General features: G+C 52.5%; 3 protein-coding genes and 1 long non-coding RNA gene across 7 annotated transcripts in view; 2 read left to right on the forward strand and 2 right to left on the reverse strand.

Annotated features, from left to right (window-relative positions):
- Nucleotides 1-1,475: 1,475 nt before the first annotated feature.
- LOC130142353 (cyclin-dependent kinase 4 inhibitor B-like) lies at nucleotides 1,476-3,958 on the forward strand. The gene is made up of 2 exons (XM_056324108.1): nucleotides 1,476-1,877; nucleotides 3,402-3,958. The coding sequence occupies exons 1-2, from the start codon at nucleotides 1,737-1,739 to the stop codon at nucleotides 3,663-3,665; spliced, it is 405 nt and encodes a 134-aa protein (XP_056180083.1). The 5' UTR covers nucleotides 1,476-1,736; the 3' UTR covers nucleotides 3,666-3,958.
- LOC130142354 (uncharacterized) lies at nucleotides 2,130-7,560 on the reverse strand. 2 transcript variants are annotated; one of them, XR_008819364.1, is made up of 6 exons: nucleotides 7,226-7,560; nucleotides 6,453-6,537; nucleotides 5,879-5,985; nucleotides 4,210-4,785; nucleotides 3,728-3,883; nucleotides 2,130-3,345 (listed from the first exon to the last, which is right to left on the reverse strand). It is a non-coding gene; the product is annotated as an uncharacterized LOC130142354 (long non-coding RNA). The 2 variants fall into 2 exon arrangements; XR_008819365.1 differs by having other exon boundaries at nucleotides 7,145-7,232.
- Nucleotides 6,590-17,899, forward strand: LOC130142351 (cyclin-dependent kinase 4 inhibitor B-like). 3 transcript variants are annotated; one of them, XM_056324106.1, is made up of 2 exons: nucleotides 6,590-6,860; nucleotides 16,540-17,899. In XM_056324106.1, the coding sequence occupies exons 1-2, from the start codon at nucleotides 6,618-6,620 to the stop codon at nucleotides 16,909-16,911; spliced, it is 615 nt and encodes a 204-aa protein (XP_056180081.1). In that variant the 5' UTR covers nucleotides 6,590-6,617; the 3' UTR covers nucleotides 16,912-17,899. The 3 variants fall into 3 exon arrangements, with proteins under 3 accessions (XP_056180081.1, XP_056180080.1, XP_056180082.1); XM_056324105.1 differs by lacking the exon at nucleotides 6,590-6,860 and adding an exon at nucleotides 7,875-8,218; XM_056324107.1 differs by lacking the exon at nucleotides 6,590-6,860 and adding an exon at nucleotides 14,198-14,434.
- Nucleotides 17,775-22,028, reverse strand: part of MTAP (methylthioadenosine phosphorylase) — a 45,178-nt gene continuing 40,924 nt past the window's right edge. The window contains exon 8 of the mRNA XM_056324101.1: nucleotides 17,775-17,807. Within this exon, the coding sequence (XP_056180076.1) occupies nucleotides 17,790-17,807 (18 nt within the window). The 3' untranslated portion in view covers nucleotides 17,775-17,789. The remainder of the gene's footprint in view (nucleotides 17,808-22,028) is intronic.

Below are 22,028 nucleotides of genomic sequence, written 5' to 3' on the forward strand. Positions count from 1 at the left end.
AGCAGAATTGTGATTGCAAACTTCCTGAGAGATTGAGCTTAGCGATCCCATGTGTCTGACAAAGGTCACATCCATGTGCTAAGGCGAGGAAACAGGTCACTTTTGTGACACTCCATAGTGAAAGCAGCAAGGGCACTTGTAAACCTCAAGAACCAACACTGTGAAATATACCTGAATGAAAAAGTAAAGACCTCTTACTTCTTCGGGGTCTTCGCACAGCACCACGTGCAGTAAGACCCAAGAAGCCTTTAACCCCCTCCGGGTCGCAAGCGCTGCGTTTATTGGTATTTACAGTGAGGTTCGCAAAGCGACCTCGGGGAGGAAGAGGCCGGCCGCCCTGCGGGGCACGCCAGCAGTGCGGTGGCTCGGCGGGTTCAGCAAGGGGTGCGCTCGCCGCCAGCTCCGGAACCCTCTGCCCCGCAGCACCGGGTGACACCAGCTGGCCGGTGGTCAGCGCGGCGGCGGCGGCCCGGCCCGGCCCGGCGGGCGGCTCGGGGCGGGGCGGCCCGGCCCGGGGGGAGCTGTCCGTGGTGCTGCCACCGCCCCGCGCCCCCCCGCCCCGCCGCCCCACCCCGCGGTACCCCGCCTCCACCCGCCGCTCGCCCCCGGGGCTTGGTCCCCGCCGGGCGGCGGGCGCGGGGCCGCGCCAGCGCCTGGCCCTGGCGAAGGAGAGCTTGCCCGTCCCTTGTGGCCTTTGTCTGGAGGAAGGGTTCGAAGTGCCGGCCTGATGCCTTTTTTTTTTTTTTTTATTAAACCAACAAAAACAAAGAATAATAATAACAAAAAAACCCAACAACCAGGCGGTTCAGCCGGACACTGGAGACCTCCAAGTGGTGCGTCGCATCTCCGTGCAGGCTCTCTGCGCTGCTGCGCCCACTGCTACGCAGCGTCTGCACCGACTAGAAAAGCTGGGAAGAGCTCGCAGTTCCCCCAGCAGAAGGGGGGAGCAGCGCGGCCATCGCCGCCTCCCGCTCCCCGGGTACCGGTGGGTGTCCGGAGAGCGGGTAAGGCAGCGTCAGGTCGAGCGCTCCCGCTGTGACGGGAGCGGGGCCCCGCTTACACCAGGCCCGCGGTCCCGGGGGCGCGGCTCCCCTTAATTCCCGCTTTCCTTAAATACAGCCCTTTTGCCGCTTTTGCGCCTTCCCTTCCCCCGGCCTCACCTCCCCTCGGGGCGGTCAGGCACAGATTAACACGATGAGGCCCTTGAGAGAGCCGGGGGGAGGACAAAATAGTGGAGAGACCGGCCCACCGCCCCCCCGCCCGCCCCCCGAGAGCCCGGCTCTTCCGCCCCTCAGAGGGCAGCGCGGCGCGACCCGCCCCGTCGGGGTAAGGCCGGGGGCCGCCCGCGGCCGCTGCGCTCCGCCGCGGCGCCGGTGAGTGACAGCGGCGCGCGGGCGGGGCGGGGCTGGCGGGGCCGGTCCGGGGCGGTCCGGGGCGGAGCAGCACCATCCGCGCGGTGAAAACAAGCGACGGCGCCGCGTCCCTGCAGGTGGCGGCGGACCCGGCGGCGGCCCCGCGCAGGGAGCCCGCGTCGCACCGCCCGCGTCGCCCCACCCGCGTCGCCGAGGGCTGCCGGGCGCACGGAGCGGCGGAGTCGGGCACTCCCATGGGCAGGGCGCCCTCCGCGGGCGGGATCTCGGCCAGAGCCGTGTAGCGCGGGGCGGCCGGGCGGCGGGTGCTGCAGCGCTCCGCGGACACCGGCCGCCGGCGGGTGCGAGGCCGGGGCGGGCTGAAACATGGCGCAGCGAAAGGGCCGCACGGAGGCGGACGAGCTGGCCAACGCCGCCGCCCGCGGCGACCTGCAGCGCCTGAAGGAGCTGCTGGACGGCGCGGCGAACCCCAACGCCGTCAACTCCTACGGCCGGACGGCCATCCAGGTAGGGAGGCTGGGGAGGGGGGCGGTGCGGGGACGGCGGCAGCGGGCCCTTCGTGCCCGAGGAGCGGCGGCGGCAGCCCCGAGGCAGCCTCCTGGGGCCGGCCGCCCCCCGACGGCTGCGCTCGGCTGCTGTCGAAGCGGCACAGCGCCGCGGCTCCTCTCGCTTTTCTCGAAAGGCGAAAGTCTGTGACGGCCGCAACAGAGGTTTTAGTCTTAACAACCCTTAACTTTATCTTAACCAACTGAGATTGGATGACTCAAAACCGAGAACTTTAATGCTCATCTCGCAATAAACGTGCAATAAAGAGTAACGAGGCACCTTTTCTGAAAGAATTACTCTTTCGTCATACCTCATCTTCTGCTTTATACGTCTGTTAGCGATTTTGCTCTCCCATGGAGAAAAAGCATATTCACTGACTCTCACGATACATTGTGATCGCTGACCCTTAAGGCCAGAAGCATCTGGTCGCGATAGCCTTGCCCAGGAGACCCTGCAGGTAAGTAGCTAGGAGTCCATCTGGGAGGGCTCAGTCTGCCCACGTTTCACAGTTGCATGAACGCCTGGATAGATGCCGTGCCCGGAGAAGCAGTAGATACACACTTATAAAGCTAAATTAATTTCTGAGATAGCTCTAGCCAGCTTCTTGAGTTTTCAAAATAAAATGAAACGGGAATAACCCGAGAAGCTATGTTTGGGGTTTAGGGCCGGTGTTCGCGAAACTCTCCTACAAAATGACGGTGCAGCATTTCACTCGAAACACGTATCTGATGCCGACCTCCGACATGTTTTTTTCTGCACCTTTACGCAGCAGGGATTTAGCCCGGGCGCTGTAGCACTGCCGGGTGCGCTGGGAGCAACGGAGCTTCGGGGTACGGGGACCCCGAGAAGAGGGGGCTCCCGGGCGTTTTAGTGCAGCGCTGGGCAGGGACGTAGAGGCTGAAGGTGCGTTTCGAGTCCCTCCGGAGGGCGAGGGAAGCGCGGACGTCCCGTTGCGGGGCGGGAGCGTTCCTTACACACGCTTTTCGCCTTTCTAAGGACCTTCTTGGAAAAGCGTCCCGGGTGAGAGAGCGGCGCGGCGGCAGCCCCCGGGAGCTGCTCCACCGGCACGGTTACGCGGCGGCCGTTGCAAAGCGGGTCGGGACTTGCTCGAGCGGTTCCTGCGGGGGTGCGCCCGAAGAAGGGCGAGCCCCTTCCCCCGGCCCCTCTGCCCCGCGCCTGCTGCCGGTTCCTGTCGCGGAGCGGGCCCCCGGTGCGGGCCCGCACGCCCCGGCCCCGACGGGGCTCCAGCGGCGCTCTGTCCCACTTGCCCCGCTGTGTCCCGCGGCGCGGAGGAGGAGGGATTCCTCCGGTGCGCGGCGTTCCTGCGAGGTCCGTGCTCTCCGCAGCTCGCGGCGCCTCCAGAGCCGATCTCTAGGCCTCGCCTGCGGATTTTCCGTTCCTTTCCGTAGCGATCCCCATACCTGCGGGGCTGAACAAGACAGCCCGAGCGGGGCGGGCGGGCGCTAACGCTGTGTCTCCCCGCAGGTGATGATGCTGGGCAGCCCGCGGGTGGCCGAGCTGCTGCTGCAGCGCGGAGCCGACCCCAACCGCCCCGACCCGAGCACCGGCTGCTTCCCGGTGCACGACGCGGCCAGCGCCGGCTTCCTGGAGACGCTGGAGGCACTGCACCGCGCCGGGGCGCGGCTCGACCTGCCCGACGGCTTCGGCCGCCTCCCGCTCGACGTGGCGGCGGGGGGCCCGCACGGACCGGTGGGCCGCTACCTGCGACACCCGCCGCCCCTCGTCTAGCCTCCTCCCGTAATTTATTGCCCGCGCCCACCTCGGGAGACAGGAAGTAGAACAGCACTCACGGGCTTCTAAAATCCGCGGGTGGCGTTTCGCTGCTCGGATGCACGAAGGACCAGCGCGATATGTATCGGTTTGCACGCTATAGTTAGCACGTGCCTGCATGTTTTCCTGCGCTTGACACCCTCCACGCCCCGCTTTTTGACATGGTAGTCCAAACACTGTGAAGAGAAATGAATATGAAGGAAAGCCCCTGCACAGAGACGGCACAATAAACCTTTCGTGTTTTGACAGGACCGCATCTGCGCTGTCTCTTTACCCTCCTCCCCGGGGCTCCCCACTCGCGCTTCCCAGCCGTCCGTCTGCAGGGGGCGAGAGAGGCTCCGGGCTCTCCCGGGCCCGAGCCGACCGCTCCCGGTTGGTTTCAGCCTCAAGCTGCGTCGGACTCAAGGGGCGCTGAAGCCAACCTCTGCCTCTCCCTTGCAAAACCGGCCGGGACAGCGGGGAGTTGAGCCTTCCCGGGCGCGATTGCGGCTTTGGCACATACCTGCTTAAAACCGCGTAAGATGCTGTGCATGTCTCTGCATGGGCCCGTGGCGCATCCATGGCTCTTCTCACGAAGGTCGTAAACATGGGACATAGAAGGAGAAAATAAAGAGCGATTGGCGTCTCCGCAAGCCCAATACCGCCCTCGCTTGAAGTAATAAGTGTTTTACCAACTTGCAGGTGACCTCCTCCGAGTTGCTGTGAATTTAACAGTATTTTGAAGAAACCGTGACGGTTGCACAATGAAGGCGGTGTGGAACTGAAAATTTAAAATCGTATATCCGAGCTCGGTCCCAGGGTTTCCTAAGCTGCTCGAAGGTGGTGTTTGGTGAAGAAAAAAACGAGCCGTTGTAACAGCGAGCGAGTGGTTGTAACGGCTGTGCTGCTGAAGGAGGAAGGGGGGCGGGGAACAGATCAATTATGTGGGGCTGCCTGCCCCACACCCACCCCCGGACCCCACGCGGGTCCGTGCTCACACGTCCTGCGTGACAAGGACACAGAAGGGGAAGCAAGGTGGGACAGCGGGAGAGCTCTGGGCTCGTTCCCCAGCACAAATCCCGAGCACTTTGGAGGCTATCTGTGGAGAATTGAAGGGGAAAAAAAGATTTCTCTTCGGTTTGCGTTCCTACCGAGTGTCCAAACCCTAGATATTTCATATATAAACATTAAAAATAATATATGTACTCTTATATAACGTATTAGAATATGCTATTTATTACATAATTTCACATAATGCATGCTTTAAAATTACTTTGTATACGTTGGTACACTATAGATATAGAGTTATACCATTTAAGTGTGTAATACATCTATGTAATACCTATATAAAAATATACATAAATATGAGTATATATTTAAAACCCGTTGTGGTTATATATCAAGCATATGTATTTGATTATTAATTATTTTAATCTGTAATATGGTTGTGCTTAATTATAACTACTATTTATGCATATAAACTCTGTGCAAAAATTCACATTATGTTCGTGCTTGTTTATTATAAACCCGCCTAGAATATGTATTTTATACCTATCTTTTTATAGAAAATATATAACATTACAATAATGCGATGATAACACCTTATGAAAATGTACTATATTCTCTCTTAGTACATGGCATAGCCGCAGGCAAGCCAAGGACAACACTGGGGATGCAGCAGTCAAGTGCCTGCATGCTGTGCCTGAGGGAGCTGAGATGGAACTGAAATGAGACTGAACTGAGGGAACTGAGATGGAACTGAAATCGTGCAAGGCTAGAGCTTGGCAAGGCAAGGCTGCAGAAAAGTAAGGGTCTAATAAACTGTTCTTCTTCCAATATCAGTTAGACCAGTATTCCTCTTTTGAAAGGTCGTTTTCCTCAAGAGTCAAAATTGATTTAAAATTTTAAATATTCACATTATAGTTTATGAAACAACAACGATAATTATTATTATTATTATAAAAATAACTAATATAATAATAATAATAGTAATAATGATGATGATAATAATAATAATAATAATGCATAAATTTGACTGGGAAATAACGTACTTCCCTAGACTGACTGCACTAAACGAGCAGAATATGCCTTCAAAATGCAGCAGGGCTAAATGCCTAATTGCTATAAATCTGCCTCATGCTGCAGTTCTGGAGCCCCTTGCCCGTGCCAGGCCCACAGTGGGGGCTACTCACCTCGTGGGAGGATGGGGGTCCCCGATGTAATCCTGCTCGGCCATGGGAGCTTCCACAGGCACCTTTTCTTCTGGCAGCAGCGTCGGCTCCAGGGCTTGGATTTCTCCCTGAAAACCAGCATAGTAATTGTTAACAACAAACAGCAGCAATATGCATGTCGGGAAAGCCCTAAAAGCATTATGTTTAACGTGGCGGTTAACTGGCACTTTTTATTTCTAATACCTCAGTTGTGCTTGAGTGTATCTGAGCGACAGACAGACAGACAGACAGACACACCCCTCTGCAGCAGGGTTTGTGCCCTGTGCACGATGAGATGCTCCCCGGGCCCGGCTCGGCCATGCATTCAGCGTTGGCGGGTATTTGGTTTCTATTGCCAAAACTGTCAATTCATCCTCCCACCACCGCACCTGCATCATGCAGCCAGGCAGGCGTTCATTATTTCTCTCAATTTTGCCTTGCCTGTTGTCGAGAAGTAGCCACGGGAGGGGGGGGTGGGAACCAAAAAAAAAAAAAGAAAAAAAAAGCAAGGATCTCGAAGAGCTGCTTTCATTTCTAAATGGCTGTTTTCACTCACACATTTCCCAGGCTTGAAATCGGACTCGGTCCAAGAGAAACCATTTCAGGCTCTTCTTTATTAGCATTGTTGTTAGGGTTACTCCCTGCACAGGCATGAGAAGGAAACTTGTATTGACATCGGTGTTATTACTGTTTGTCCAGCCGAGAGTAGGAGGTGTTTGTTATGGGGGGAGTGTTGCACACGCATATATCCACCAGCCCTCCCAGGGACGCCGCGATGCCTCCCTCCCTCCCGGAGTCTTCCCTGCCGGCTCCCTGCAGTCCCTGCGCACCCCGAGCTCCGCGCCGAGCCACGTCCAGCCGTGCCGAGCCATGCCGGACCCCACCGCACCCCAGGAGGACGAAGAGGCACCCGCAGGACCGGCACCTTCCCTGCCCGTCACCCCTCACCGTGCCTCGCACGGAGGTACGCCGCACCCGGGACTGGGGGTGAGCAGGCAGAGGGGCTCCCGGGGAGGAGGGGCGGGGACGGGGCGGGTAGCGGATCCCCCTCAACCCCGCCGCCCAGAGGTCCTCTGCCGGGCGGCAGGCCTCGCTCAGCACCGGCCGTCGAGGGGCTCAGCACCCTTCGGCGGTCCCCACGGCAGCGGACCGGGAGGGGAACGCCGGCAGGTTGATCGGGGCTTCTGAGCGCTCCTCTGCTGTTTACCGTTCCCGCCCCCCTCCCCCCGCCACCGCCCAAAATCTCACCCTTCAAACCGAAAACAAAAGGATCCGTCACCGCGGAGCACGGCCAGGGAGAGGGTCGGGGGAAAGGAAATAGTTAATTACCCGTTTCGGTTACCGGCGGGGGGAGACGAGATCCGCTTTTTTTTTTTTTTTTTTTTTCTCGCTCCGCTACGCAACGGCCCCGCGTCGCGTTCAAATGACCATGTGACAAGGAAATAGCTGCTCGCCCGGGCCAATACTGGCCTGCACTTTTAAAGCGGCAGGGATCCGCTAGCCGCCCCCCGGTGCACCTACACGGCCCCCGGGGGGACGGGCGGGGGGTCGCGATGCGTCGGGCCACCTCAGCCCCCGCCCCACCGAGGGGCTCCCGAAGGGAGTGGGGTCCAAACCCAAACAACCAACAAGAGAAAAACCCCAACATAACACACTTTCTGCAAACGGAGCGGGAGGCCGTGTGTTTGGAGGGGACAGACGGGACGGGACGGGGGGGGCGGGGAGGGGGGAAGGAGGAGGGCAAGGACATGTCGTCAAGGCTTTATTTGAAAGCAGGGGAGCGCCCTGCGATTGGCCGTCCTCCACGCCCGTTTGGTGGTGGTGCTCCCCGGGGAGAGTCAGTGGGAGGGGAGAGGAGCCGGCAGCCTCCCCCGTCCCCATCCCCCGCTGCCGGTCCTCCTTCGCCTGCTTTCAAGGCGGGAACCATCATCATGGGAGGCGTTTAAGGGGGGGCGGGGGGGGGGGGAAGGGAGGTAAAGCGAAATGGGGAGTCGAAATTAGTCAAACGGAAAAGAAAGAAAAAAAAAAAAAAGAAGAAAAAAAAATCCTCTCCAATGAATGGAGGGTGAGAGGGCCGATTCACCGGTGGGGCCCCGGCGGGGAGGTATTTCTTGTGCGACAGGCCGGGGGCTCCCCCGCACCCATGACCCCCCGGATAAGGTGCACTGTCCGCTTTCGGCGCGCCCGCAGCCTGCGCCGGGCCCGGGCCCTGGGATGGCGCATCCTCCGCGGTGTCGTCGGGGCGCTGGGGCGGCGCTGGCCGCCGCGCCTCGCTCTGCTACTGGTCCTGCGGAGGAGGCGCCGCGGGAGCCCCCGGCCCAGGTAGGGGCCCCGGGTAGCGGGGCTGCTTGGGGAGGAGGCGGCGGGGGGGCTGTCGCTGTCGTCGCGGGGGCCCGACGGTGCGGTGGGAACGGGAGGCGGTAGCGGCCGCCCCCGGGCGAACGGGGTGCCCGCTCCCCACGGCAGCCCGGCCCCGGTCGCGCAACACCACGGAGCCCCCGCCGCGCCACATGCTCATATTGCATCGGGAACACGTGAGGGTTGCACAGGCGTGGGGGTTATTATTTTTTAGTCTTTTTTTTTTTTTTTCTCTTTTTTTTTTGTTGTTGTTGGTAAGCGCTGTAGAAAACGACCTGTTCTTGAAAAGTTACTGTAACTTATTTCTGCCTTTTTCTTTGTCCCCCTTGAGAAGTTTTTCTTTTCGTTTTTCCTATGGCTAACTTAGAAAAAACAAACCCACCACCCCTTACCAACATTTGCAGATGGTTTTCTGCAAGAGAGAACTTGCTCTGAAGAGAGAAAATGGCCACTGTTTCCCGAGCCTGTATTACTTTCCATTGCTGTAAATGACGGTGAAATACAGTGGCCTGCTTTGCCTTCCTTGCTGCTATACAAATATGTGCAATAAGGGTCAGAGCGGCCGAGCAGCGTCAGAAAGAGTAATTAAAACACACACGTATATAAAGGGCATTGAGACACCCAAGGTGTTTTTAGAGACTTTTTCCTGATTTCAGACTGCAAAACCGGATTGTTGTGAATCTGCACACCACAACTTAGGCCTCGATCATTACACAAAATTAGACACATTATGAAAAATAAAGTGAATATTAATTTTGGTGAGTGTTTGAGGATTGTTCTGCAAAATCCTTGTAGGAGGTCAGTAGAGGAGTCCACAACCTTCTCTAATCCAGAGCACAGACTGGAGAATAGCAGGGGCAGAAGGACAGTAGAAATATTTGCCTTAGAAAATATCTACAAAAATAGCGATTATATGTTATATAAATATATATGTGTGTGTGTATATATATATAGATATTAAAAAAAAAAAAACAACAACCCAACAATTAAACCCTTCAAGCTATAGGACTCGAATTGTGGAGATAAAGCAGTTCACAGTTTGCCTGCTCCAGTCCCTGGTTAGATCCTTTTAGCACTTTTTGAACATCAGGTGTAGGGAGATATACATACACACTCTGTGTGTGTGTGTGTATATATATATATATATATATATATAAAAAGTCAGAAACAACATCTAGTTTTCCTTGTTACTTTCAAATCCTTCCTTTCTTGCATTTTTAGTAGGCCTAATTTCTTCATCTTACACTAAATGGGGGGGAAAAAGAAACTATAAACTCTGGTTGACCTGAAATGCACAAATCTGGATTATAAAACATTAAACATAGATATGAAGGTGTCAGTTATCTCGATTTAAAATTTGCTGCAGCAAGGACAAAATCTTCTTATGCATCAGGCAGTGTGGCAACTTTTTTTTCCTTCTATTTCCACACTTGCTGTAAATACTGCTGCTCCCCTGTGCCCTGAACTTTTCACTGGGGAGACTGAGTTCTTGAAAAGTGCCAGTTAGGTCTAAAATAGTGACTGAAATGTGCTGAAAAGCTGATTCTGAAGAGGCTGGGGAGGGGTAAAAGAAGTGTGTGTTTAATCTAAAAAAACCGTGCTCCTTCCATAGTAGGATGTAACAATATTACAGTCACAAAAGTAATGCATAAATATTTTGGCATCTCAGAGACAGAGAACCCCAAACCCACAGTATTTCAGGACACAGTCTGCCGGAAGAGGAGGGGGGCTTCATATTTGGATGAGGTGGAAATCTATTTCAGGGGAAAAAAAAAGAAGTTTGAAAATAAAGGGAAAACAGCTGCTTTTTAAATTTCTTTTTTCCTTGCCCTTATTTGTTACTTAGAGAGATGGGTCCTATTCTCAAGCTTTGTTCAAAATTAAATTACTTAAATAGGTGGATGGAACAAAGAAAATTTTAATACTCCTCGAGCAGTCTTAGAGAGAGAGAGAGAGTGTCTTTCATTAAAACAGTGTCCACGAAGCTGCTTCTGAACCTCCGGGGACTGACACTCAAAACCTGGCTGATAGAAGCAATTCTACATCGCATTGGCCATACCGTGACCTTTTTCTCTTGCAACATCTAAACCTTTTTATTTCTTAGACGTATGGGAGAGATTTTATTTGTTTTGCCTTGTGTGTGTGTTTATTTGTCATTTGTCTTTGCTTTGCTATTTGTTTTTTAAGGAAGGGAATATTTTGCCTGATGAATGCTTAATTTTTGTACTGTTAGGTGATTACCCAGAGCCATTACATCGTTTTACTTTCCAATGGCTTCATAGCACAAAATGGAAAACTGAAGTAATATGCGTCTAAAATTTCCTGGAGGGTTTCTACAAAAATTGTAAAAATATCTAGAAATATTTTCACAGCTATGTAGGGCAGCATATTGCATTCAGAAATGTGCTTTGTGCAAATTTACATCACACAACTTGAAAAACAGAAACCAAAGTATTTAATTTTTAGTATTGCAGATTTTTGGGTCGTTGTGGGGTTTCTGTTTGTTTGTTGGGGTGTAGTGTTTTTTGGCCATTTTTATGTTCAAAAGAAACCTCTATGGCACAACTTCTAAAGGTCTAAAATTAAAGTGCTAGATTTTCCTGCTCTTACCCAATATGTGTGATAACGATAATTATCTTTGCAAATACAGTGACATTTTAAGCTGAAGAGTAGAAGCATCCTCTTCAACGATTTCTATTCATCATTTTTGCTTCAGTTGTGGCATAACTCCGAACAACTGTTTCCCCCCCCCCCCCCCCACAATTGTAAATCAGGTTACTTTCATGCAGCCTCTCCATTGCGTCTTCCACTCCTGCCCCTCCTGTGTTTTGGGGGGCTTTAGTTTTTTTTTTTTTTGCTTATTTACAAACAAGGACATCCCAGTATTATGTTCTCTATAGTTTGCCTCTTTGTAGTATTTAATTAACCCCTAAACTTATTACTGAAATACCTGCTAGATGATAAAATAACTCACATAAATGTTTTGAAAACACTTTAAGTTTAATGTTTACAAATTTTTTTCTTCGAAAGGGTAGCACGTGCTAAGCCTTAAACAGGGCATAAGATGGCTGCTTTTGGTAACTGAAAATTACCTTTTCTGTCCTGTATGCTATTATCAAAACATCTTCAAAACAATTTGCAGCGTTGCTGTACTGTAATATTAAAATGGATGTTTTCAGTGTCAAAACCCTGTATTGTTGAACAGTGACTTTAAAAAATACTAGAAGCAGAAATGTAGAATCGGAAGACTGCTTGATGTGGACAGTCTTCTCCATTCCCCCCCCCCCCCCCCCCCCCCCCCCCCCCATATCTTTGCAGTAAGGTTTGTTGGAGAGGGAAGATGGTTTCTCCTCCCTTCCCCCAAGATGCAAGTCCAATACAAGGGGTCGTTTTCAAAACGCATTAGCACAGGTTTGGCTGTTATTTCCCTGACTTCAGAAATGAGTGTGTGATATTATGTTTTGATGAATTTGAGGTCGTTTGTTGGTACCAAAATTGTGCAAAATAGGATGTGCATTTGTGAGGGTAAAATTCATATGGCTTCAATAATGTAACTTAAAATTGTGTCTTTTTAATGGTTCAGTGGCTTGACAAGTAATTTGGAGGACCAGTAATCATTAGCACAGGACCATATTTGTTGTTTTACACCATGGTGCTATTTTGTGGCTTTTAATAGATTTTAGCAGGAATGGAGATACAGACAGGCCCTCTGACTCCTCTAGTAACATCTTAATTTACAAATATGTTGACATGTGAGTGTATAATATTTTTTTATACATATATAAAAGTTACTTATACAAAAAGACATGTATGCATATATTTATATACACACATATGTGAGATGCATAAAATCCACTATCGTTACTATTTCACTGAAAGCAAGATTAGCCAGAGATAATATGCAACCCTGCCGCGCCTCACTAGTGATCTGCAATTTTAGGACACCTGACACACGTAATCCCAGGGAGGTTTTCTCCTTGGATCTATCCCTACATGGCTATCACTAATGGCAGAGAGGGCATGAAGGACTGCAGGGCACTTTACCTGTTGGGTGGGAGATCCTTTCCTTTTAATTCCCTCGCTTTATGGACTTTTAAAAAATCCACTTTTAAATTTTGGTTGTTGATTTTTAAAAAAATATTAATTTTATTTTTAATAGCCCTCCAGCCCTGGGGTCCACTCTGCACCATGCACTGCAGCAAAACCAGGGTGCGTGGGAGCCCGCTGCACGTCCCTGCCGAGCAGGTGCCTTACCGCGCCCAAGCCCGCTTCAAATACCGCACCCTGCCCTTGCAAAGCAGAAACTTGGCGGGGGAGGCTCAAAAAGCCCCCATATGAGGAATTTTCAGTGATTTTCTGTCTTATCTACGCAAGGATAAATTTGTGTTTAATTTCTCCGTGTCCAAGGATGCCTCTGCCTTTCCGCCGTCCGTACCTGTAGACATAAAATCGCCGGTTTCGCCCTTCAGGGCATTTGCCCTCTCAAGAGCCTACGCGGGGCTTTGCGTGTGCTCGAGTGGCTCAGGGGAGGATAACGTCGAAGGGAACAAAGGTGCATCTGCACGGCAGATACTGCTTCTGTGGCAATCGCACCGGTTTGCTGTAATTAAAAATAGGAGATTAGGCAACTGACGGGGTAGGGGGTGGGGGGCGCATCAGGACACACACACACACAGCCTAAAAAAGTCCTTAAACTGTTTTGCTATATTTGCTCACTTCATCCGACCTCGGCGGTGGCTCTGAAACGCCCCGCTCTCCGCATCGCCCTGTGGGAGCGCAGGAGCCTTTAACCCCCCCTCCTTCGTCTCGCCCCTTGCCGAGGTCTTCCCGTACCTTCGAGGTGGCGGACTAAAACCTTTAAGCCGCGGGTCGCGGGTGCTGCGGCAGCTCCGCAGGCGCTGGGGCCGATTCCCCGCTCCCCTCGACGGGGGGGGGGTGGCTGGGGGACAGGGTGAGTATCACAGGCGTCGCCGGGGCCCGCCGCGGGGAGCAGCTTTGTCCAGGAGGGATGAGTGGGAGTGCGGGAAGCAAGAGGAGGAGTCAGGTGCGTTGTTTTTGGGATCCTTCACAGAGATAAGAGTGGGCTCTGCCCAGCCTCTGGCTGCCGGGCTGGAGCCGTACCTTGTCCCGGCTGGGTCTCGTCGCGGCCGTCTTGCCCGCGACAGGCTCCCGCAGGGCCGGGCGAAGCGGTCCCCGCGGCCGGCTGCCATGCGGTGGATCGCAGACTTCCTGCGGGCACGGCGCTCTTCCTCATCCGGGCCGCCTGCTCCCGGCCGGCGGCGGGACGGGGGAACGGACCCCAGCCCCACCGCTCGGAGGAGCTCGGGGTAGGGCAAGGAGACCCTCCGGAGGGACAAGCCAAATCCATTCCTCTCACAAGAGTCCCTCCCTGCCCCGGGAAGGCTCTGGTGTGCCGTCCCCCGCCGCACGCCCCATGCAAAATAACGGCGGGGCGCGTCCCACCTGCCCGGGCCGGGGCAGCTGTGGCCAGCCCCGGGGAAGCGGTTTGCCGGCTGGGCTGCGCCCCCCCTCCCCGTCCTTCGCACCCCGCACCGATGTGGGGAGGGGCTGGGAGCGCACGCCGCAGCCCCCGTCCCCCTTCCTCCTCCCGTACCAACGGCGCCCCCGGGGGGTGGCAGCCCCCGCGGGAGCTCTCGGGGCGGTGTGAGGCCGCGCTGCCCCGCGGGGTGCCGAGCTACCAGCTTGGCTGTCAGCACCCCGCGATCCTACTCCACCCCACCCCTCCCCGCCAACTCCGTGCCCCCCAGGGAGGGAGCGCGGGTTTTCCCCGCAGCCGCCAGGACCACGGCCCCCTCCTCTCGTGGAGCCGGGGCGGGGGGATGCTGCAGTGCCCTGCCCCGCCGGGCGGCGAGCAGCGAGGGTACGCAGGGCCGGGCCGGGGGACGGTCTGCCTCGGGGGGGGAGGCGCGGGGGCCGGCCTCTGTCGTCGGGGAGGAGCAGCTGCCGAGCCGCGGCGGTCGAGGTCCTGGCCGGGGGAGACGGAAAGGCAGGGGGCGACCCTGTGTCGGGGCGATGGAGGCGTCCCCCCGGGGCGGCCGCTGTGCTGGCGACCGGCTGTGCAGCGCTGCTGCCCGCGGGGACCGCGAGGAGGTGCGGAAGCTCCTGGACGCGGGCGCGGATCCCAACGGGACCAACTCCTTTGGGAGGACCTCGCTCCAGGTACGGAGCAGCGGGGTTGGGGGGGGGGGTTATGGGGCAGGGGGGAGGGGGTGTGTGGAGTGTGACGGCTTGGGGGGAGCTGTCCTTTGCCACGCTGGCGGGGGAGAAGGGAGGGATTTCGGGTTTTGAATTGATTTTTATTGTTATTATCGGAACCGAGCTCCAGCCGCAGCTGCCTGAATGCAGGAGGGTATTTTCTGAACCCCCGATCTCCTGCAAACACTAAGATAGGGTTGGGAGGGGGGGGGTGGGGGGGTTGGGGGGGGGTGGGGGGGTGCACCGGTGTCAGCAAACGAATTATGCGAAAGGGTACTCAAAAGGAGAAGTAGGACTGCAAAATCCTCTTCCAGATGGGTTCAGGGAGTTGATTGCGCTTCGATCGACTTTTCTTGTTTGTTTGCTTGCTTTAAATATAGCCTTAATGGGTCTTTCCCCCAAGGAAATAGAAACGGGGTCCCTTACTACTATATTCGTGTGAAAGAATAGCACAGAAGACGGTGTAGAAATTGTCACTGAGCAAAAACTGTAACTTGAAACTAGGTATATATTAGTAGTTGTCACTGTTATGAGTGGTATTTTTAATATTAATTATTCATCAATAGTGGTTGTATTCATTGATAGTATTACAAGTACAGTGTGCAGTGGAGTTGTTTTGAGACATTTTGAGAGCTAGAAGTGTGTTATATTAATTGGCATACTTAAGCTGGAAGAGTTAGGTTCGCATCGAACGATTAATGTACTGTGATTTAAACTGGAGCTGTGCATTTCATGAAAAGGGTTTTCTCGAGCTTCCATTTGAATGTAATGATTCACCAGCTGAACAGCCATTTTGGCACTTGCACTTTATATAGAAAAGGAATTATTTTTCTGAAGTAAGTTACTGAGAAAGGCACTGAGAAAATTATTCGTTTTATTTCTGTCGCAGGTTCAAATTCCAGATGAAAAGGCTCTCCAAATTGTAGTAAATTTTCTCTTTCCACCCCTTACTTCTGGCTGAGACTAAGTTCTGTTTCCTTTACCAACACTTTGCAAAATGGCTGCCACTCTGACATGCGGACTTGCTTTATCTTTCTGAAAGACTTAACCTCTACAGGAATTGATAAATTATGAAGTTTATAAACATTTTCACACTTCTATTATAAATAAAACCAAATATTTGTAGTCCATAAACAGATTCTCTCGAGAAAGAAAATAATGAGAAAACAAGTTTTCTCAAGGCATTTTCTACAGTCTTAAGGCTCAATTCATGGAGGTTAAAATTCCACTGAAAATAACCAGGAGAACGGGGAAAGTAAAAACCCAACCGTCAGTTTCTTCTATTTGCTTGCGTGTTGCTTTTACTTGTCGTGCATAAGTACACCTTGGCAGAAGTTCCTGCTTTTGTTTCAGCTGCGGAGTGGCAGGGAAGTTTTGTGTATTACCCATGGGCGCTCAACAGCTTTCCTTGCTCCTGTGAGAAGAAGCACAAGTTTAGCCAGAGCTGAGAGAGAGCAAAACGGTTCGATCCAGAACTCAAGAGCAGGGAAATCCTCACCTGGCACCGAAAAGAGCCACTGCCAGGGCTGTTACACCTGGCCGTCCGGCCCCGCCGTGCTTCCTGCGCTGCTGCTGCGATGTTCATTGAAAAATCATAGCGTGTCCGCTCCTCAGCGCTGTTACGGAACGCGTAGTGCGTGTACATACAGTGTGTATACACCCCCACCCACTCTCTTTATAGTATAACAAATGATACATATAAATGGCGTATATATCTGTCGTGTATGTATGTGTGTACACACAACACAAGTACCATACATACCATGTTATATATAAATGGTGTAAAATGTGGAACTGAACATACACGTATGTAGTACTTATTCTGGAAATCACAGCCATCTTAGCTAATATCTTAATTTATCATAGAATCATAGACTATCTCACGTTGGAAGGGACCCATACAGGATCACCGAGTACAGCCGTGTGCCCGTATGCAGGTTACAGCTGCAAACAGCTGACGTGGGAAAACTATGCCCCAAAGACACCCCGGCCGGCAGCCTCCCAGCCGCCAGCCGCCGCCGCCCCGCAGCTCTCCGCAGCCGCCGCGCTAACGCTGTGTCTCCCCGCAGGTGATGATGCTGGGCAGCCCGCGGGTGGCCGAGCTGCTGCTGCAGCGCGGAGCCGACCCCAACCGCCCCGACCCGAGCACCGGCTGCTTCCCGGTGCACGACGCGGCCAGCGCCGGCTTCCTGGAGACGCTGGAGGCACTGCACCGCGCCGGGGCGCGGCTCGACCTGCCCGACGGCTTCGGCCGCCTCCCGCTCGACGTGGCGGCGGGGGGCCCGCACGGACCGGTGGGCCGCTACCTGCGACACCCCGCCGCCCCTCCACGCTGCCGCACCGGGAGACGGGCCGGCCGCGGAGGGGGCTGTGCACTGGCACGCCCGCGGCGGTCGCCCCTGCTGGCCGCCGTCGCCGCCACGCCGCGCCGCCCCTCCTGAAGCCCCGGTGGCAGCCGCCCCCCGCCAAGACCTCCTCCCCCCGTGCCGTGCGCGCATCTCCGAGGAAGGTACCGGGCAGGTCCTCCCCGCCGTCGAGGCACCCAGCGAGCGCTGACGGCTGACGATGCTCCAGGCAGCCCAGCTGCTGGGGAGGGTCTGCCTCTGCCCCTCTGCCCCAGAGCTTCTCCCTCACCCCCGGGGCACTCCGTGTCCTGCTTCTGCCAGGCTATGCATGCTGATGAAATCTTTAAGGAAAAGCGGAAGGGACCAAAAGAGGGCCGCAGGGAGACCTCCTGGTTCTCCCCTCCGCAGGTTCACCGGCGGGCAGGGAACAAGCGGCAAACTGCTCTCCGGTGCCCCGCGGGGCAATGGGGGGAAGGGAATTTCGTCGTTTCTTCTCTCCATTGTTAATTTGATGCGGTTTAGAGAAGTGAGAACGCTTTGCATTTTCGTGATACCTTTAGATTCCTTTATATAGCTCTTCAAAATAGTGAACACCTTAGCCAACCCGTTTACAAAATCAATTAATCTTCAAATCCGCCCCTTCACCATCCCGCTCGACTCAGAGAGTCTTAAAATATTTAACACTGTTCGAGATTATAGTTTGGGAACAGCTATACGTATTATGTATAGATGTATTCATTCATGAAAGTTATCCATGTGAGAAACCAATTGGTGATCCTTTAGTTACCGCGCAGATTTAACATTTGGACATATCTTGTTGATTCAGAAGATCTGGGCAATGAGCTCGGTATTTTTAAGACGGCTTTCCTTGTCTCCAAACCAGATAATCACAGAGCTTGGATCTGGATTTCTTCACCGGCATTGGCTCTGTTTTTCCCACGCGATTTCCATGGTCTACCCAATGTTGGTACCACTTACGTGTGATTAAATACCTGTTATTATTCAACAGCAAAATAGGAAAGAGGTTGGCTTAAAAAAAAATAATCCTTGTGTTCAACTATTAAATGCCCTGTACGCAGCAATACTCGGTGTTGGCCGGTGCTATTCATTTCGACTTTGTCTATCGCTTACATCTTTTGTGTCTGTGCATAAATACACATTTATACATACACACACTAAGTGTGTACACAATAAGTACACATACACACAACACGTTCGCGCAGGTCGAATGCACAGGGCTTATACGCAGGTGTGTGTTATTTACGAACATACACACTCGAGTTAAAAGCACCCATGGAACACGCTAATTTCCTTATTTAAAAGAACGCTTACAGAGCAATAGGAAATGCACTTGCTAACTTCGTGTGGCTCTACGATCTCTTTAAAAGCAGGTTTTTTCTTTTCCTGCTAAAAAACCAAAGGCAATTATACGCTGTAGAGGCATCGCGGCGCATGCTGTGCCTGGAGGTTATCCCTTGCCAATTCCCGCAGGTAGGATGGCGGTTTGGTTGCCCGTGACTAGGAGCCTGCACTGTGCTCGCCGGCACGGGGCCAGAAGTGCTCCCATGCACCGTCATTTCGCCTCCAGCTTACCGAGGAACGGCTTTCTGCCGCTCATTTCTTTAAAATAGAAGGGCGGGGGTGGTAAGGAAAAAAGTCACCCTTCTCTCACCAAAAAAAAAACCAACCCAAACCAACCAACGAAAAAAAAGTGACTTCCTAGATCTTTGGGGACCAAATCGATGACAAGCCCAGCCCGGAGGGCGGGCCGGCAGGAGAGGGATCAGCAAATCGGTCTGGGTCGGGGGCAGGGTAGGGTGGGAAGAAGGTGGGGGTTTTTTTCTCTCCCGTCCCCGCGGCTTGCGTGCAGGAGGGAACTCAGCTGAGCCTTGCGATGCTTGGGGCGGAGGGCAGGTGGCGGTCCTAGCGGCCGGCGGACCCCGGCCGGAGCGGCGGGGCGCAGAGCATCCCTGCATCTTCTGGGCTCCCCGCGACGCCCCAGCCCCCGCTGCCCGCCGCCCTGCCCGCCGGCTGTCCGCCGAAGGCTCCCCCTTCCCTGCGGGAAGGAGGGCCGGAGCCCCGGGAAGTCCGTTCGGAAACATGGCAGGTGGAGCTGCGTTCACGCCAGGGTGCCTACGAGCTTTCCACGCAGCCTCTCCCCACCCGGGAAAGCCGTGCGGAAAGAGCCTGACCTTCCTAGGGCTTTGGCCTCGGAGGTGCCGTAGCCCCAGGTTTCCTGGGGATGTCGTCTGACGAGGATGAAGAGTTTTTGGGACAGAGATACACGCAGTGATTTCGGCGGTGGTGTGAGTCTGGTAAGTGCCTGAACGGACAAGGCGTTCACCAGCCTGCACAACTTTCAGCACTGGCACCATGAACAGGGAGGAAAGGAAGAGTTTGCACTGCTTAGCAAAGTATAGAAAAAGGTTTTCCTCCCTTTGTCCAGCCCAACCTCTGTGAAAAAATATTCACAGCTTTTTTTGTCTCTCTAAAAAGTCTTAAAAAAGATAGGTTCACCACACGGAGGTAGCAGCTTTATGCTGCTTTCCCTTCTTTCATAAATGTTCACTCTTAGACAAGGAGCCAGCAGCCCTATGTGTTAGAAAGCATTCTTCAATTGCATGTGAACGCCAGATCTAAATAATTTGACTAAGGTATTTTCTGTTGTGGTCTCCTCTCTCAGGCTTTTTATATTTAATAAAAATACCTTCATGGTAATGGCACTTAGAAAAACAAATTTTTTTCTATTACACATTCTGGAAATTTACTCTTTGAGGACAGGACTTCCAAGCTTTACAAGAGCCGTAACCCCCTTCAAATTCACCTGAGTTTATTGTGTCTGTCAGTTCATAGGCTTTACATATCTCGTTCACAGCTTTTGAAACCTTCACAGAAGTGCAAAACAAAAGGCATTTCAGGAAAGAAAGTGATCACCTGACCTTGCCTGGGCCAAAGGTGTGGCAATACATTAACCTCTCTGCCTACTTACATGGAAAATAAGCCTCAAATACTGTGAGTCTCAGGAGGAAAGTGGAAGTGCTCAGAGCCTTCGCAGGAGAAACTGAGGAATTTGATGGTGGGACAGGTAAGCCACAGAACCAGGTGCTGGGGAGAGGACCTCTGAAGACATGCATATTTTACAAGAGCTCTGGTGGGGCAACCACTCCCAGCAGTAGAGATGAGGGACGATATACCTAGTGGTTCTAGATACTTATTTTTAATCAGGTCTCACTCAGTCCTAGTCTGACACTCATTGAAGTAATTAACCATTTTTACTTCTTTTGTTCTCCTCCACCCCCCACCCCCTCCCCAACTTACAGGAAAAAGAGGTAGGAATACTTTAAGATGCTATATGAGCAAAAGTTAAGACAGAACACTCTTTATCTCTGTGGAACAAAGAGCAGAGAACAAATTCTTCCACATTTCTCTCTCTTTGTTACCATGTACTCATAAGTACCTGCACTCTTTTCATAGAAACACTTGCTAAGAAAGTGTTTCTGTGCTGGAGAAAGCCTAGGAAGAGGAAGTGAAATGTGAGGTGGTCCTTACAAGCTGAAAACCAAGAATCTTGTAACTAGAGGCTTCAGGCTGCCTCACAGAAATATACACAGCTGTTTGCTGCTAGACCCAGCATTGTCCTTGGTAAGTGAATGTAAGCTCAGGACTGAGGGTGGGCTGTGAGAAGCCCTGTTTGTATGTACTGCTTTATCCAGGGGCTGTGCAACCAGGGAAAGAGTTCCCACAAAGGACCACAGGGGCAAGACGTTCAGAGTTCAGCTCACACCATCAGTAGAGGTTATGATATTGGAAAGATCCTACTTTCTAACACTAAACTAGGTAGCTCATGCTGCCATTGCTGTAGTCACTCTTTTCAGGACACAGCATCCTACACGTGATTTCTGCACAGAGACATTGCTCCTTGGGAAGGGGAGGGAACATATGAATTTGATCTCCCAGGTGGGGAAAGTCCCAGGACAAGCACTTTTTTCTCTACGTGGCTTTGGTGGTTGACAGCATGGACTGAGTAAAAAGGTCAGAAACAGGCATGTTGAGAGTAGGAAGAATGGGGCAGAGGCACAGAGTGGCCAGAACATGGGGAAAAGAGGCAGGTCCAGCTCAGGGAAGAGGTGCCAGGAAAAAGATCAGACAAATATGGCAGAGTTTGCCTAAGCCTGAAAGGATGCACAATGGACATTTACCTCTACCCCACTGCATGCCAACATGGATCAACGGTTTTGTTGGGCTTCTAAAACAAAGCTCATCCCTGCAGACATCCAGTGCACATGGCTGATGAGCAATGGCACTTACAGTCATACAGTGGGCCTTGTTTGGTGGAAATCATGGGAGGGCATTCCTTGCTTCCAGAGATCAAGCATTTAAACACTGCTAGCTTTATGTGGTTTTTTACATCTGTTTTCACCTTAGGCTCTGAGCAGCCTAAGGACCAGAGAAGGAACTAAGAGTCAAGCCAAGGTATTAATAACACCATGAAGTGGAGAATTTGTCTCGACTATAGATCAGGTCCAAGGACAGAGCTGCTTCCACTGTCCTTCTCACATGCACTTTAAGAGGAAAGCCACTCCTACCGTTGCTTTCCTCTTACTGGCTTATCTTGCTCGTTTATCTTCAGGCAGATGCAAAAGAATGATTATCAATGTTGGACCATACTATGAAAACAAATAAAATGTATTTCAGAACCTTTTTACACAGTGGATAAAAACCCATACAAAAGTTGCTTCCTATAAAGGGCTAATTAATAAACCACTGATTCTAAGGTCAAATTAGAAGATTTCCATGAGATCAAATGTCTTCCTCCTTGAGTTAGAGGAACCATACTGTAGGAAACCAAACAAGGAAACTAATCAAAAGACTTCACGTGTTCTGCAAGATACTTTTCACTTACTACAGGCATTAATTATTCTTGGTTCCATATGTTGCTAAATCTGGGGATCGAACACTGTGCCCAAACTTTGGGGTTTTTTTTTTTGTTTTTTGTTTCCTCTTTTCAAGATGTACATAGAAACCACTGCTTTTTAAAAATCATGTTGTTTCCTTAAGCAATGCTATTCAACACTGTGGACATCACAGTGTTCTACAGATTTGCATTATCCATTGCTTTTCTACAGCTGTATAGGAGCACACAAGTTACAATATATGACTGTACTTCATTTACATTCAGTCTCCTTCTCCAGTTTTCAGTAAATGTTCATGCA

The sequence above is a fragment of the Falco biarmicus genome, chromosome Z (genome assembly GCF_023638135.1).
Source record: "Falco biarmicus isolate bFalBia1 chromosome Z, bFalBia1.pri, whole genome shotgun sequence".
In the NCBI taxonomy this organism is placed as follows: Eukaryota; Metazoa; Chordata; class Aves; order Falconiformes; family Falconidae; genus Falco; species Falco biarmicus.

Coding starts and splice junctions, on each gene's coding strand:
- LOC130142351 (XM_056324105.1), top strand. CDS start 7,955: ATGGAGGGTGAGAGGGCCGATTCACCGGTGGGGCCCCGGCGGGGAGGT. Junction 8,219..16,539: donor CGCGGGAGCCCCCGGCCCAG/GTAGGGGCCCCG, acceptor GTCTCCCCGCAG/GTGATGATGCTGGGCAGCCC.
- LOC130142353 (XM_056324108.1), top strand. CDS start 1,737: ATGGCGCAGCGAAAGGGCCGCACGGAGGCGGACGAGCTGGCCAACGCC. Junction 1,878..3,401: donor ACGGCCGGACGGCCATCCAG/GTAGGGAGGCTG, acceptor GTCTCCCCGCAG/GTGATGATGCTGGGCAGCCC.